At 40.0% G+C, this 16,300-nt stretch overlaps 1 protein-coding gene across 1 annotated transcript in view; it reads left to right on the top strand.

Annotated features, from left to right (window-relative positions):
• Nucleotides 1–15,224, top strand: part of TEX26 (testis expressed 26) — a 34,760-nt gene extending 19,536 nt beyond the window's left edge. The window contains exons 5-7 of the mRNA XM_064586258.1: nt 7,250–7,426; nt 9,150–9,311; nt 14,564–15,224. Coding sequence (XP_064442328.1) covers nt 7,250–7,426; nt 9,150–9,311; nt 14,564–14,658 — 434 coding nt within the window. The 3' untranslated portion in view covers nt 14,659–15,224. The remainder of the gene's footprint in view (nt 1–7,249; nt 7,427–9,149; nt 9,312–14,563) is intronic.
• The last annotated feature ends 1,076 nt before the right edge of the window (nt 15,225–16,300 follow it).

Raw genomic sequence — 16,300 nt, 5'->3', positions numbered from 1 at the left:
CATATGGTAGCTCTATTTTCAACTTTTTGAGGAACCTCCATACTGTTTTCCAGAGTGGCTGCACCAGCTTGCATTCCCACCAACAGTGTAGGAGGGTTCCCCTTTCTCCGCATCCCCGCCAACATCTGTCGTTTCCTGACTTGTTAATTTTAGCCATTCTGACTGGTGTGAGGTGGTATCTCATTGAGGTTTTGATTTGGATTTCCCTGATGCTGAGCGATATTGAGCACTTTTTCATGTGTCTGTTGGCCATTTGGATGTCTTCTTTGGAAAAATGTCTGTTCATGTCTTCTGCCCATTTCTTGATTGGATTCTTTGTTCTTTGGGTGTTGAGTTTGATGAGTTCTTTATAGATTTTGGATACTAGCCCTTTATCTGATATGTCATTTGCAAATATCTTCTCCCATTCTGTCGGTTGTCTTTTGGTTTTGTTGACTGTTTCCTTTGCTCTGCAAAAGCTTTTTATCTTGATGAAGTCCCAATAGTTCATTTTTGCCCTTGCTTCCCTTGCCTTTGGCGATGTTTCTAGGAAGAAGTTGCTTCGGCTGAGGTCAAAGAGGTTGCTGCCTGTGTTCTCCTTTAGGATTTTGATGGACTCTTGTCTCACATTGAGGTCTTTCAACCATTTGGGGTCTATTTTTGTGTGTGGTGTAAGGAAATGGTCCAGTTTCATTCTTCTGCATGTGGCTATCCAATTTTCCCAACACCATTTGTTGAAGAGACTGTCTTTGTTCCATTGGACATTCTTTCCTGCTTTGTCGAAGATTAGTTGACCATAGAGTTGAGGGTCCATTTCTGGGCTCTCTATTCTGTTCCATTGATCTATGTGTCTGTTTTTGTGCCAGTACCATGCTGTCTTGATGATGACAGCTTTGTAATAGAGCTTGAAGTCCGGAATTGTGATGCCGCCAGCTTTGCTTTTCTTTTTCAACATTCCTCTGGCTATGCGGGGTATTTTCTGGTTCCATACAAATTTTAGGATTATTTGTTCTATTTCTTTGAAAAAAGTGGATGGTATTTTGATGGGGATTGCATTGAATGTGTAGATTGCTCTAGGTAGCATGGACATCTTCACAATATTTGTTCTTCCAATCCATGAACATGGAACGTTTTTCCATTTCTTTGTGTCTTCCTCAATTTCTTTCATGAGTATTTTATAGTTTTCTGAGTACAGATCCTTTGTCTCTTTGGTTAGATTTATTCCTAGGTATCTTATGGTTTTGGGTGCAATTGTAAATGGGATCGACTCCTTAATTTCTCTTTCTTCTGTCTTGTTGTTGGTGTATAGGAATGCCACTGACTTCTGTGCATTGATTTTATATCCTGCCACTTTACTGAATTCCTGTATGAGTTCTAGCAGTTTTGGGGTGGAGTCTTTTGGGTTTTCCACATAAAGTATCCTATCATCTGCAAAGAGTGAGAGTTTGACTTCTTCTTTGCCAATTTGGATGCCTTTGATTTCTTTTTGTTGTCTGATTGCTGTGGCTAGGACTTCCAATACTATGTTGAATAGCAGTGGTGATAGTGGACATCCCTGCCGCGTTCCTGACCTTAGGGGGAAAGCTCTCAGTTTTTCCCCATTGAGAATAATATTCGCTGTAAGTTTTTCATAGATGGCTTTTATGATATTGAGGTATGTACCCTCTATCCCTATACTCTGAAGAGTTTTGATCAAGAAAGGATGCTGTACTTTGTCAAAAGTTTTTTCTGCATCTATTGAGAGGACCATATGATTCTTGTTCTTTCTTTTGTTAATGTATTGTATCACATTGATTGATTTGCGGATGTTGAACCAACCTTGCAGCCCAGGGATAAATCCCACTTGGTCATGGTGAATAATCTTTTTAATGTACTGTTGGATCCTATTGGCTAGTATTTTGGTGAGAATTTTTGCATCCATGTTCATCAGGGATATTGGTCTGTAATTCTCATTTTTGATGGGGTCTTTGTCTGGTTTTGGGATCAAGGTAATGCTGGCCTCATAAAATGAGTTTGGAAGTTTCGTTCTTCCTCTTGATAATTTTTTTTTGTTTGAAGAATAAAATTAATAAGCATATTTACTGCAATATATAGACCCTGCCTTCAACATGATTATTTTTTAAATAGCATTCTGTTCTTGTTCTATACATGTAGTAATTCTCTTACAAATTTTAGGATATTTATGATATATTTAATTTTCAACATTTTCATCTATTCCTTGCTTTGTCTCTATTTTCTCTGAGCATTTTAATGGTCTAATGAAAATTTGGTCTTTTCATATTTACAAGAGAGCAGAGGCAGATTTACTATCACACTAATAAAACTTGTCTCAATTCTGTGGACACTTCTTTTTCTTGAAGTGAGAGTATGCAAAATATTAATCTCTTAGATTCACAAAACCTACAAGGGAGATACTCAAATCTGATTGGAAGCTACATACAGAGATGGGGCTTGTTAGCTGGTGCTTGATTTAGGTGATTAGTTGATAAGCTCTCTTTTGGTTGGGAAACCCCCAAATGCCTGTATTTAAAGGTCAGTTTCTTCAGGGAGATAAACACTTGGCTGTTGGCATTCTGAGACCAGGATTGGGGAGGTAAATGGGATCTTCCTGCATGTTGTGCAGATTCTCACTGAACACTTCTTTTTCCTGTTGGGCATCCCACTACACCCACTTCCACTGTGCCTGATGTCCTGGCATCCAGAGCTTCTTTGGTTCAGTTTTGCACCTAATAAACTTCTGGTTAGGAAAGGACAGCCAAATGACTGCATGAAGTTAAGAAGATGGTGCAGGAACTCTATTCACTCTGTATATAAGCTCTCACCCAAGCCTCTTGTTTTCAGCCTGAGCTGCAGTACCTGCCTTCCCCTGTACCTGTTACAGAAGCCTGTTGGTGTTCTATAGTGTAGATTAGCTCACTGTTTTGTTATCCCCTTCGGCAGTCACTTAGTTTTAGCTTCCTCTACTTTGCTAATTCATTTGGCACATCTGTGTTTGATTTCCATCTTCTAAAAATGTGTTAACCTCTAATATACTATCATTCTGGTGAAATTTGGGGAAGGAGGAGCCAAATATGGTATAGAGATGATCTTTTATGAATCTGAACTGGATCATATTATTCTATTGCTTTATTTCACTGGCTTTGCATTGCACTTTGAATAAAATCCAAGTTTCAGTTCCTTCTCTCTGTTCATAATGTCCTGCAAGGCTGGTCTAGACTTTGCTTCCCTCCTCACCGTTCCTTCATGCTCCATCCCCCTCATTCACCAGGCTCCGGCCACATGGGCCTTTTTAAAATTCCTATAGGATGTCAATTTTTTCCCCCACCTTCAGCCAGTGTGCAGGCTGTCCCCTTTGCCTGCATTGTACTTCTCCCAGCTCCTTCTGTGACTTTACTGTGTCATTTTATGGACTCCAGCTTAAATGTCACCTTGCCTATGAGAGCTTTCCTTACTATTTTATCTGAAGAGGGGTGCCACCGCCTCATTTGTTACCTTCTAGGGCCTTGCATTTTCAGTTGTTTGTTTACTGATTCTTGTTTGTTGTTTTTGTTTTGCTCTTTCCTTCACTATTCAGTGGGTGCCCCAAAGGCCTTTATTCACTCAGAATCTAGTGCAAAATATATAATCTAGTCCTGGTGTAGAGGAGACGCTCTGTAAATATTTGCTGAATGATGGAAAAAATATATGGGAAGTGCACTTTTTGAAGTTAGTTGAGTACAGAATCAAAAGACCTCCATACTTCAGATAAACATTAAGGGTGATGGGAAGACTTTTGAAATGTCAGCATTCTTAAAAGATGTCTTCGAGCTTCTAATCAAAGTCCTTTCAGTGTGCACAAATTACCATTTCCCCATGTGTAGATAAATACCCAAGACCTGCCAAGAGTCTCTCCTAAATCTCTTAGCTCCATCTGCTTCTCTTCCTCCCCAAAGCCACTGCTACCCATGTCTCCTCCTTGGATGACCTCTAATCCAGCTCCCTTTTCCAGTTTTGTCACCTCCAATCCACAGCCCATCCTATAGTCATAGCAAGTTTCCAGATATGCAAATTGATATCACCTTCCAGCTGAAAACCCATTGTCCTCAGGATAAAAGCTAAATGCCTTAATGTGAGTCTGTGCAATCTGGTCCCTGCCTGCTGTGCCAACATTCTCCCTTGCCACCCCCCACACTCTCCATGAGACCCACTGCCCTCCTTCCTCTGGACTCACCGTGGCTCTGGCAGCCTTGTGCCTTTTGTACACACTGCTTCCTTCCTATGGAACACCTGTCCCTCCCTTCTTTTAGCCTATGTCTACCCGTAAGTTAAGTCTAAATATAGGCTTCACTTCTCTCCTGGGAATCTCCTCTGATCCTCCAAGTTTGGATCGGTGGCTCTCCCATATGTTATAGATCTTATTCTAATCTCTTTTGCAGCATTTATCACCTAATATTGCAATTCTCTTTTTTTGCACCTGTTTCTCTAATGCTTTAAGCTTCTGAAACACAGGGACCATATCTTATCTTTGTATCCTTATGGTATTAAGGCAAATGAGTGAGAAGCACTGAAGGGTACTTGTTTCACATTCAGGCTTGGAGAACTTGGCTTTGATGAATTGGGACAGCAGAACTAGTTCTCACTTGGCTGTAGATTATGTGGCCAGTGGTCCTAGTGGTTTTGAATAGTCCTTGCTGTAGATGTACTTTTGAACTGGGCCTTTCTGCAAATGCCATATTAATCTTCAATGGGCCGGTTTCTCTCTTTGGGCTATAGCTACGCTAGTGTAGCATCACTGTTATCAAGAGGAAAAGAAACAGTGGGAGGTGAGGTCCTGAGGAACACAGATGGCTCCCTGGGAGGAGTCCAGGCCTTGGAGGTGCTGTTAGCATTGGGTCTGTTTAGCTCTGAGTCATGGTTATCCTGTCCGTCCAAACTTCAGTACCACTATGGGGACTTCAGAGGTTGGTTGGATCCTTTGTATCAAGAACTTCTCTTCTTAATAATGCTAAAGGAACTCATTAACATGAAATTTTATAAAGGCAATAAAAACATGAGTTGAGAAGAACTAAAGATTACTGTAAGCATATATCACATAGTCACTAGAGTGTGGTTCAGATTGTTCCTGATTTTTTCTTTCACTCCCTCATTAATTTGATAAACATTTAATGAGGTCTGTTACTGTAATAAGTGCTAAGGTAGCAATGAAGAGTAAGACAATCTTTATCTTCAAAGGAACTCAGCAAGTCTAGGCCCTGATTTTTGTCTTTTCTGAGTCTTCATCTCCAATTGCTCCACTATGCTGGTTCGTCATGGTCTACGTGGACCAGCCCCTCAAGACGATTTGCAAACTGGTTCCTCACTTCTCTTGCTTCACCCTCAGCTACTTCTCCCTGCCCTGCATATCTTATACTCCTGCCAGCCAGACCATACTTCAAAAACACCCTGCACATCTTTTGCTTCGGTGTTGACACATCATCAAAGCACATCCTTTGCTGTGTCTGCCTTTTAATTCTTGTCTTCCTTCCCTCCCTTAACAGAGCTCATTGTATGCTCTCTGGCCTTCTGTAGCACCTACTGAAGGCTCTGAGGGAGTGATTCTTAAGTATATGGGAAGCTTGTTCACAGTGTAAGTACCTGGGCCCCACTTCTAGAGCTTCTCAATGTCTGGGAGGTTCAGCAAATATGTTTTGTAAAAACCTTCCTTGGTAAGTCTGATGTATTATCTCCATGTGAGAACCATGGTTTCAAGTGTTAGGGTTATAAGACATCACATTCCACATCTGTTTGTCCTGTATATATCTTTCTAATCACACTAGATTGAGGTTGTATTAAGGTAGAACAATGACTACATTATATTTAATTTTGGCACAGAACACATATAGGAACTGAAAACATTTGCTATTGAGTGGTCGCTCTAGGGAAGAAGGATAAGCATACATATCAAGTACTTCAACAGGAATTTGTTTTTCTCCTATAAAGCTATCAGCAATTTACATAAACCAAGTTATAGATGGTGCTTACCAGGAACAATACCAGATGATTTTCCAAGATATCTTAAAGGATGTCCCGATATTAAGCCCTAGAGTTGCCTCTTCCCTATAACCTTGTCTTCTCCTTGGGCAGTGTATGAGGTCATTATAAGGCCCATTGAATATCACGTCCTCTTTTCCTGAGTCATCTAAATGAAGAGGCAGCATGTAGTGAAACTTTCTCTCACTCTTCTGGTCTAGACAGAGATCATTTTTTTAAAAATCAATATTAAAATGCTCTTAGATGCCAGTAGATAACATGATATATTGTTTAATGTACATTTGAATTTATTTTGAAAAGACCTATTGAAGAATGGATTCAGAACAAGATTCAAGTTTAGTTTCAATAGTAATTAGCACTGTTTGGATATAGTGCATGCTTTCCATGTCTTCAACACTTTTGTCTTGAATAAAGTTGGTGTTATATATGATGTGCCTCTGAACCAACACTTGATGGCAAGGATTAAGGATGAACTCATTCTAAGGGAGATGGCTTGCAAGTCCTCTATTATCTGGTAGTGTTTGTGGAACCTGGCATTCAGTCAGTGCTTCATAGATATTTAACGATTATATATTTAATAACTAGTTGTTAGCAGAGTTATTTCAAAGAAATAATAGTGCTATTGTCCACCAATGACAACAATGTTACCTAACCCTCCAGCAGTAAGGGATAAGCTTCAAGTGGTTCTTTTCCAGGTAATGGAAAATTGATGATATGCACTGTCCCATCTAGGGCTGCCAGATTTAACAAATAAAAATATAGGATGGCCTGTTAAATTTGAATAATTATACATAGTAGATAAACAATGAGCACTTATACACACTTACACCAAGAAATTATTCATTATTTATCTGAAATTCAAATTTAACTGCCATCTTATGTTTTATATGTCAACCCTAGCCTTATCTAAAATCTCTCACTCTGCTCCCCACCCCTGCCCCAGGGACTAGGCAGGCCTACTGGAAAGAGGAATGCCTTCTGTGTCCACCCAGCAGAGCAAAAGAGCACTCTTAACTGACATATGATATCTTCATTAGAAGCTGCTTCTAATCATGGGAGCGTATACTTCCTGTGCCTGATAAAGCAGAAAGTTATTTCTTGGTTGAAATATCCATAAAAACTACATTGATTGTACCTCTAAATACAAGAAGAGCAGGTTTAGTGTGATCAATTGGAAGGTACTGCCAGAAGCAAAAGGGGGAAAATAGGATGTTATTTTAAATAGCTTACAAGGACTTCTGCATTTGTAACCCCACCCCAGCTCAGAAGATTAAGGAAAGTTCTCCCATGTCTCTGGAATGGAAAAAGTTACTTCCCCGGCCTGCAGACACTGAATTTCGACGGAATTACCAAGTTCCAGCTAAAATTCCTGAGTTGCAGGATTTTAGTTTCAAATATGGATGCTACTCAAGCCTACCAGTTGCTTCTCAGGGTCTCGGTAAGTACACCTGTAGCTTTTAAAGCAACTTCATAGATTCTGTCCTTGTTCCAAGATTCTTCGGCACACGGGGCCCTGGCAGGTAATCTTGGTAACAGTTATGAAGAATGCCAGCGATTCCTGCATCCCTGCAAGGAATCAAAACTATGCCTAGCTTCAAACCCAGGGAATGAGTAAGCCTTGGAAAAGAGCTGATTGCTTATGCTATGAAATGAGTACCTGCTCTGCCTGGCGACAGGGCGGCGGGGAGGCGGAGGAGGAAGGTGGGGTAATGGGGGAGAGTGGAAGCAGTTGTTGGGATTGGCAGACGTTTCCCCTTTATAAAACAAAAGGAAGGACTTAGTTGCTATCAAATGACCAAAAAAGAGACTGGATAGGACTCACATTAGACTTGTCAATTATCCACTGGAAGCTTAACCATATGGTATATCCATCAAGCATCTTCAAATTTGACAACCATTCTATTCAAGTGATCTTTTATGATCCTGATTCCTATTGTTTTCAACAAAAAAGTTTTTAAAAGTTCCATGGCCAAGCCACCTCGACGCTACTGGTTGAGAGTATAATTTGGAGTCAGTCTGAGATAGTGATCTATTCCTGGCATGGAGTTGGAATCAAGTAGTGCTGCAGACAAAAATCACAGGATAGAAACTTAACATCTCGAGGTTAGAAGACAGCCTAGAAGTCACCTCACACTATGTGGGAATCCCCTCTATCCCGTCCTTGCCAAGGGGTGATGTCGTCACTCTTTGGGGGAGTGCCCCCCCCAAGGCAACTTTTTCATTTTTGGATACTGTTGGAAAGTTCCCAATATCTGGAAACTCTCTTGCATAAACTTTGGCTTTGGTTCTACTTCTTCCTACAGAGGTTAACTAGTATAAATTATTCTATGAAAATCTTACTACGTATCTTCCATATTCTCTTCTCAAAACATTTCCAGACCTTATAAACACTCTTCTCAGGATGTAGCATCAAAGTACCCTCACCAGTCTCTTCCTCCCACCAGCTGGTGGTCCCTGTAAAGGGGACACCTGGAACAAAAAGCAGTATTTAAGGTGTCCTTAAGATTTACAAAGATTAGGCATGTTGTAGAAATTAGGTTCTCACATCATGTTTTCATTGCTTTTTTTTTTGTCATTATAATTCCATGACTATCAGAACCCACATTAAATGAGCAATACTCAGAATCAAACATAAATGATTTAGGTTTTGCTTGCACCTGATACCTTTATTAGTCTGAATGTGCAGTGAGTGCTGGCTGGACATTTCATCACTACTCATCCGCACTCACCTGGGTCCCTGAGGGACTCCTCAGTGTGTCAGCCCACGTCTGCACAGGAGATGGTACGAAAGGGAAAGAAGCTTCTATGAAGGCATTTGTTTACTAAGGAGGTAGTGAATGCTACTATCCCAACATGCTGACCTGCAGAAGAGTCGATTTCAGGGAGAACTTTTCTGAGAATGGTAGTCACACTGGAGTTTCTGGCCATCAGCCCCTGTCACCCCCACTGCCAGCAGCAACCGTCCTGAGTCACAGCAGCTCTGCATAGCCTGAATCGTGGGAAGAGTTACTCCTACTGTGCCTCGCTTTCCAGTACCTCAAGGTTGCTCATTAAGCTCCAAGTGGGGCTCATGGCCGTTGGGGGTGCATTTGGCAAATAAGGGCAGGAATTCTTTGCTCAGTGACAGCCTCCATGTCTTTCCTTCCCCTGTGTCCCCCTAGTCCCTGCTGTGCTATGCAGCCACGTGAGGAATCAAGAACGCACAAAGAAGCAGACTACATACCAAAGCGATTATGGAAAAACCTATCTGGATTTCTTAACGATTTTAAACTCGTTTACTCCCTCCCAAGTCACAGAGTACCTTCAGAGTGTTTCCTACAAAGGTAGGAGGAGGTCTTGAGTTACTATTGAATGAATTTACAGATCGTAATACATTGCTTTTTATGCCAAATAGAAATAATCCCAACGTTTAGCCACTGGAGTTAAATGTTCACAAGAAGATAAACATTGCCTCAAAGAAATCCCATAGTTTTGTGTAAACCTCAACCCACTGAAAATAAATTTTTCTTAAAAGAGGCCCCAGTGACAGTAGCCCGGCTTGTTGAAAAAGAAACATCTAGCCTTTCACTCCTTTCTGATCTCACTCATTTCCCTCCTTCAACCCGTGGTTGCATTTCTCCAGGATGATTTCTGGTTTTATTACAGTTAAGTGATTTCTTCTGTGGGTGTTTATGCTGTCTCACAGTTTTGTTTTATGCATAATCTTTATTTCCTGTCTGATGGTACTTTTGGTGACAGGCTTTTTAGGGTACATGAGAATCTCTGTGTAGAATATCCACCAAAAGAGCAAAGGCCGTTCTCAGGACGGTGTTAGTTCATTCTGTATAACAAACACTTATCCTAGCTCCGGGCCCCGGGGACTGGAATCTGCTTGGGAGCATCTCAGGGGCAACTGGTCAGTCTGTGCATGTATAAGATGTCAACTCAGAGACTAGGAGGTGGAGGAGAGGAAACTAAACTCTTCCAGCAGCTGCCCTCAGCATCCCCTGCTAGTGATCACACTCCCTGTTACTCCCCGTTTTTGAGCACATGACCCAATGCAGACATAATTTATTTCTATAAAGTGTATCCATACGCCACTAAACTAGTGTACTATGTAAGTTATAAAACATACTAAATGCTGAAAACAGAAGTAAAAAACGATACAGTATAATGTTATAGAACATAGATATGTAGACTATAAATATAGGTTCTAATATTTCTTCCTGCACACCATGGACCATCTTATACCTGCCACTTGGTGCTTCAGGCTCTGTGGCGGTCACTGCCTTGTTTTGTGCCCTCTGGTCAGGCTTAACTTGGAACTTCCACCAGCTCCTCAGTAACCCTCCAACTGCTCCCTGCCTCCTGCCTGCCTTGGGTCCCCAATCTCTGTCCTTTGCCTGTCCCCAGCTAAATCCTCACCGAAACCCTGTTAGGCTAGGATCTTGTGCCCCACACGAAACCGAAACCCTGCTATAGGCAAGACTGGCGAGGGGGTGTGCATGTGTGTGTAAGGAGGGAAAGAGGGTACTTTCCATGATTGCAGACTGAGGGTTGATGACCCAAAGGCCCTTAAAAGAGCTCGAACGTTGGGTTTTAAGAAGTACCAGAAGCAGGTGTTTTGCCTCACCCTAAGGCACAGGCAGAAGCCTGTGTTTGCCATTGGGAGCCTTGTTCCTCTCAACAGCAGCTTCTGGGCCAGTGTGACACTTCAGAAGGAAACCAAGAGGCTCCTTGAGGTCGGCTGCTCAGGTCTTCCTGGAAGGCAGAGCAGAAGCTACCCATCAAGCTCCAGCCTGCTTTCCATTCTTTCCATCCCAGCTCGGGTTCGTATATATAAAACCATAGTCTGCATTTTGTAATGTGTTCTTTTCACCTTTGGAGCTACATCTGTTTGACCCTACAGAGTGCGCCCAAAGCAGATGCTCCCATCTGCCCAGGGACTTGCGATGCGGGTGGAGTTGGTGCTTCTCAGCCTGCATGGGAAAACCACGGTGGCTGCCGGCACCTCTGTCCTTGGTTGTGTGTGTGTGTGATCTGTAATCGAGCCTTAGTGGTGCCCCTCAAGGGTGAACTGAGGACTCGGCAGGTGCTTTGACATCCTCTGCTCTACTCGGAGCTACCTTCTCCAAGATTCCTAGCCTAAGCTGATTCAGTTGGGCTTTTCCAGTTGGGTTTCCTCCCCAAACAAGTAACACATGATCTATTACCTAACAAGGTAGCTTTAGGGCCGATCTAGACCTTGGTTGCTTTTCAGGTATCCCGCTTTCCTGGTGCCCTTAGGACAGCACTGGGGGCAGATACCCAGATGCTCAGGCCCCAGAGCCTTGACATTTTGCACTGACTTGGACGTTTGTAGGATCTGCTTGCTATGGGTTTTAGTTTCTCTTTCCTAGTTTTGCATGCGAATGACCTACTCATCAGCCAGCTATGCCAGAGGCTGACAAGCAAGTAGGAGGTTCCCTTTGAATTCTTATGCCCCAAAACTCTCGTCATTTTCTTGCCATTTAGTTGTCATTAGTGTCTGGGAGGACGTTAATTCTTTCCGGATGGTGAGTGTCTCAGCAGAGCTCATGTATGGTAGGGCTGAGCCAGTATGCAAGAGAATAAAAAACTTGGCAGATACACTAGGCTGAATGAATTATTATTACCTCGCTTAAAGTATTTTACTGGATTATCCCTCTTGGCAGTATTGATACCCGTTCTGGTACATTTTGAAAGAGAGAGGGGAACATCATGGCCTAAATCAGGGGGCTAGGGAGATGGTGGTGTGAGGTTGGATAGAGAAGATTCCAGGAAGACACAAAATGAAGCTAGGGAAATAAGAAAGGAGGAGCAGCTTAAGGCAAACCCTTTGTTTCCAATAATTCTATGTTTTGCTATTTGGTATTGAGTTTCTCTATTATAACTTGAGAGATTTGAACTAAATGAATTTAGTGGCCATTTTGTTTTCAAAATTGTTTTAATCTTGAGTGATTCAGACCACCCAACATCTTACTCTTTGGGCCTCTGTTATTTATTGGTAAAGACCGTCATCTCCCTACTTATCCCCCACCTTAAAAGACAAAATTATCTGAACTCTGGTTTTCAGAATCTTTCAGCTATCACTTCCTCCCCATCTCTTCCAATCCAAACTCCCATGCATATGGCTATCCAAAGGGTATTTCTTCCTAGGCTGTGATTCAGTATTGTTAAGAATATATTCAGTGACTCAAGGAACTTCATTGACTGAATACCTGTAATGCTCACTTGATACAAAGATAAATAAAAAACAATTCCTCCTTTTCAAAGAACTTGTCACCAGGTGTGGGAGACAGACACATAGGTAGAATGTGATAAACTCTGTAATCAAAATGGTCTTTGGGTATATTAGAAGCCTACAAGGGGTACTCCCAGCCTGCTGGATTGAAAGGGCTTTAGGGAAGGCTGCTCCGAAACCTCTTTTAAAGGTCAAGGATGAATCAACATGATAAGCAGAAGCAGAGACATTCAGAGGGAGCAGAGGGAACAGCATAAGCAAAAACATGGGGACATGAATCTGCATCGATGCATAATAAATACAGGCAGCATTTGAATTACAACTGGTAGCCTTTTTGAACAGTTGTTTAAGTTGATATTAAATTTGATACCATCTCATCTTTTTTATTCATTCATGCTGAACTTGATTCATCTTGTATGCTTATCTTTGGCATAAGGAGTATTTTTTTTATTCGTTTGCTTGCTTATTTAAAATTAACTCTTTGGTGTAAGATTTAAAATAGAGACATTTTAGGCTTAAAATGACAAGGACTAAAACTAGCAAATGTTGAGAATATGGAGCAATCCATTGCTGGTAGGCATATCAAATAATAGCATCACTGTAACATTCGTAATAGACCTGGCAGTTTCCCATAAAGTTAAACCTATATTTACCCCCAAGACCCAGAAATTCTATTTTTGGGTATTTACCCAAGAGAAAAGAGAACATGTGTCCACTGAAGGACTTATACAAAAATGTCCGCAGCCACTGTTTTCTTAAGTCCCAAACTGGATACAGCCCAAATTTCCACCAACAGCAAAATGTAAACAACCTTGTATATTCACAAAATGAAATAATGCTAGATAATAAAAAAGAATCCGTTATCATTGTAGTCAACAACATGAACTTCAAAAACATGATGCTGAGTGAAAGAAGCCAGACACAAAATCTTACATTTTGTGTGATTACGTTAATTCAAAGAGTTCCAACAGGCTACACTTCTCTGTGATGAAAGAAATCAGGACAGTGACTGTCTTGGGGTAGGAGTGGTGCTGACTGGAAAGGAGCATGACAGGTCTTTCTGGAGTGGTGGCAGTGATCTTATTATATGGGTACAGGTTACATGCACACAAGTATCAACCCATCGAACTGCTTGTGAAAGACCAGTGTGTTTCACTGGTGAAAAGGATACCTCAATTTAAAACAATGTTGAGGTCAAAAAAGATATGGAGTAGGGTGGGGATGTTAGGTCACAAAAACAAAGAACCACGAAGAACTGGAGAGTAAGCCAGGACCACACACACACATACACCACACACATACACATACACACTCCTGATCTTTACACCTCAGCTGACATTTCTAACACTGAGCATGGTAACAGGGACATTGAACATGATAACATGTACCACTTGCATTCTTCCTTTCTTTTGGTTTTTGCTGCACGGAGGACAATTGCTAGGAGTGAGAAAAATTATACAGTTCTACTCTGTAATATTAAAAAATATATTTTTATAATATAATATTTATTTATAATATATAATATAATATTTAAAATATAATATTAAAAATATTATATATAGGCAATGAGAATTAGGGAACTGTAGCTGTTCAGAACCAGACAAGATTCCTTTACTTTCCAGATGAGGAAATGGAGGCCAGGGAGCTGAAGGGCCCTCTGGTGGTCAGTTGTCAGTCAAAGATAGTAAAGCACACCAACAGTTGGTGGGAAGAAAAACAGCCCCCCACTTCGAAGAAACTCTGGGAACCATATTGAACTTAATATTCAAAGGATCAGCACGGCTTCCTGGAAAGAGCATGGCGTTTTGAATATAATAATATTCATAATAAGCCTATATTGTTTTTTTGTCATCACTATTTATTACTGTGTTCTCAATAATAAAGGGTAAGGCTGTCCCATTTATTGTCTCTTATGGACCAGGCCCTGTCTAGGTGCTTCACACACAGCATTCCTAATCCAGTCCAACAACTGTGCAAGGTAAGTCCTATTGTATGTATTCAAAGATGAGGAAATGAAGGAATGGAGAGGTCACATGACTTGCTAATGCTCACCAAGGCAGAATGGAAACCTAGGTCAGTTTCGTTCAAAACGCCATGCTCTTTCCAGGAAGCCATGCTGATCCTTTGACTATTAAGTTTACTCTTTTTTAATCAATAATTATACAATTGTGCCTTTTTTAGATGTTAGACATATACCCTTTGATTATTTTGGTCTCATCAAATTTGTATATAGATTACTATTATCTGATACTTGCCTCCTTCCTAGAATTTCTCTATTTAGCACTTAAATAGTTAAATGGAAAATTTCATCCTGTTTTTCTTTGTTATTTTCAGACAGACAAATTCTCGATCGCTTTATCCGCTCTCACTGTGACTTTGGCATGGGACAGAAAAATAAAGGAAACAGTTCAAATGAAAAAAAAAATTGAAAATCAATAAAAGCACTGGATCATTTTCTCAATAATGAAAAAAAATAAGATCCAAATTGTTCCAAATAATATATTCATGGCTTTGTGTAATTTTGTTTTGTTTTATTTTGTTTTTAAACAATAAAATCATTTAAGGCCATAAATCCTCCCCTCCCCCACCATGTATCCAATAGGTTTTGCTATAATGTTTTTTTTCCTATTCTCTGCTGGATACTTAATTCGTGGTTTCAATTTTGATTTCCTCTTTGACCCAGAAATTATGCGGAAGAGGCTTCTTAATTTTCCAATAATTAGAGGATTTTTAAAAAACTTTTCATTGTTGACTTTCTGTTCAAAGTTTTTTAAAAAAATCTTTGTTTTGGGAAATTTAGCAAGGTTTTCTCTTATGCCAAGTATGTGATTAATTTGTATATTACATGAATATAAGAAGAGAAAAAATGTATAGTTTATTGTATTTCTCAAATCCCTTATATCTTTGCTATAATTGTGAACTTGAACTGTCAAATTCCGAAAGAATAATATTAAAAACATCCCACAGTAAAAATGTGTTCATCTATGTTTTCTTGTATTTCTAGGGTTTCACATATATTTATATAATATATATTATGTATATATTTATATATGTAAATGTATAATATATATAGCTGCTATGTTGTTTATCAGTGTTTATGACTCATACAAAGCTTTTTCAGTGATTAATTTTTTTCCCCCACTACATGCTATTCCTCTTTGACTTCATTAATAATTTTGGCCATGAATTGCATTTTAACTGATATTAAGGTTGCCATTCATGCTGGGTTTGTTTTTCTTTACCTTTCCTTGGTATATATTTGCCTTCCCTTAATTTCCAATCTTTCTTTGTAAATTTCTTTCAGTATGCTGCTAGAAATACCTTATATTTGGGTTTTATATTATTACTAATATGAAAATTTAATTCATACACAATAATTATGATGCTTGACATACTTGACATAAAAGAACTTTGTTGTTCTTTTTAGTCTTACTTTTCCTAATTTACTTTATTTTTTTCTTACACTGTTAATTTTTTTGTTTGTTTGTTTTGAGAGAGAGAGTGCGCATTGAAAGCATGAGTGGGGAAAGGGGAAGAGGGAGAGAGAAACTCAAGCAAACTCGCTGCTGAGTGCAGAGCCCGACTTGGGGCTCAACTCACAACCCTGAGTTCATGACCCGAGCCAAAAATGAAGAGTTAGACACTTAACCGACAAGCCACCTAGGCACCCCATACACAGTTAATTTTTAAAATATACTATTTTTCGCTATACTAGAGGTTTTTAAAAAATCACAATGGCCATTGTTACATATGGATTTCTCTATTAATATATAAAAATTACACATTCCTATGCCTCCTGTACCTTTTCCTTCATAATTCCTCCCTTCTCCACTAACTTAGAGATCTTTAATTTCCCATCCCATATTGTACTCCCTATTCCATCTGTGCATGCACATGGACACACGGACACACACACTCACACGCACTTCATTGCTCAGATAGTTTGTAATTTTTCCTTCAAGATTTTCTTAGGGATTTCCTTACAATTTCCTGTCCTATTTAAAGGAGACCTAAGGCATATAAATTTTCCGTTGCATCATCAGTATGATCCATTTATGTTTAACTATCACT

Source organism: Mirounga angustirostris, unplaced genomic scaffold (assembly GCF_029215605.1).
Source record: "Mirounga angustirostris isolate CCGP_5_RB_7025 unplaced genomic scaffold, mMirAng1.0.hap1 SCAF_3, whole genome shotgun sequence".
In the NCBI taxonomy this organism is placed as follows: Eukaryota; Metazoa; Chordata; class Mammalia; order Carnivora; family Phocidae; genus Mirounga; species Mirounga angustirostris.
The sequence above is the reverse complement of the archived record's forward strand: the minus strand, read 5'-3'. Positions and strand labels throughout refer to the sequence as shown.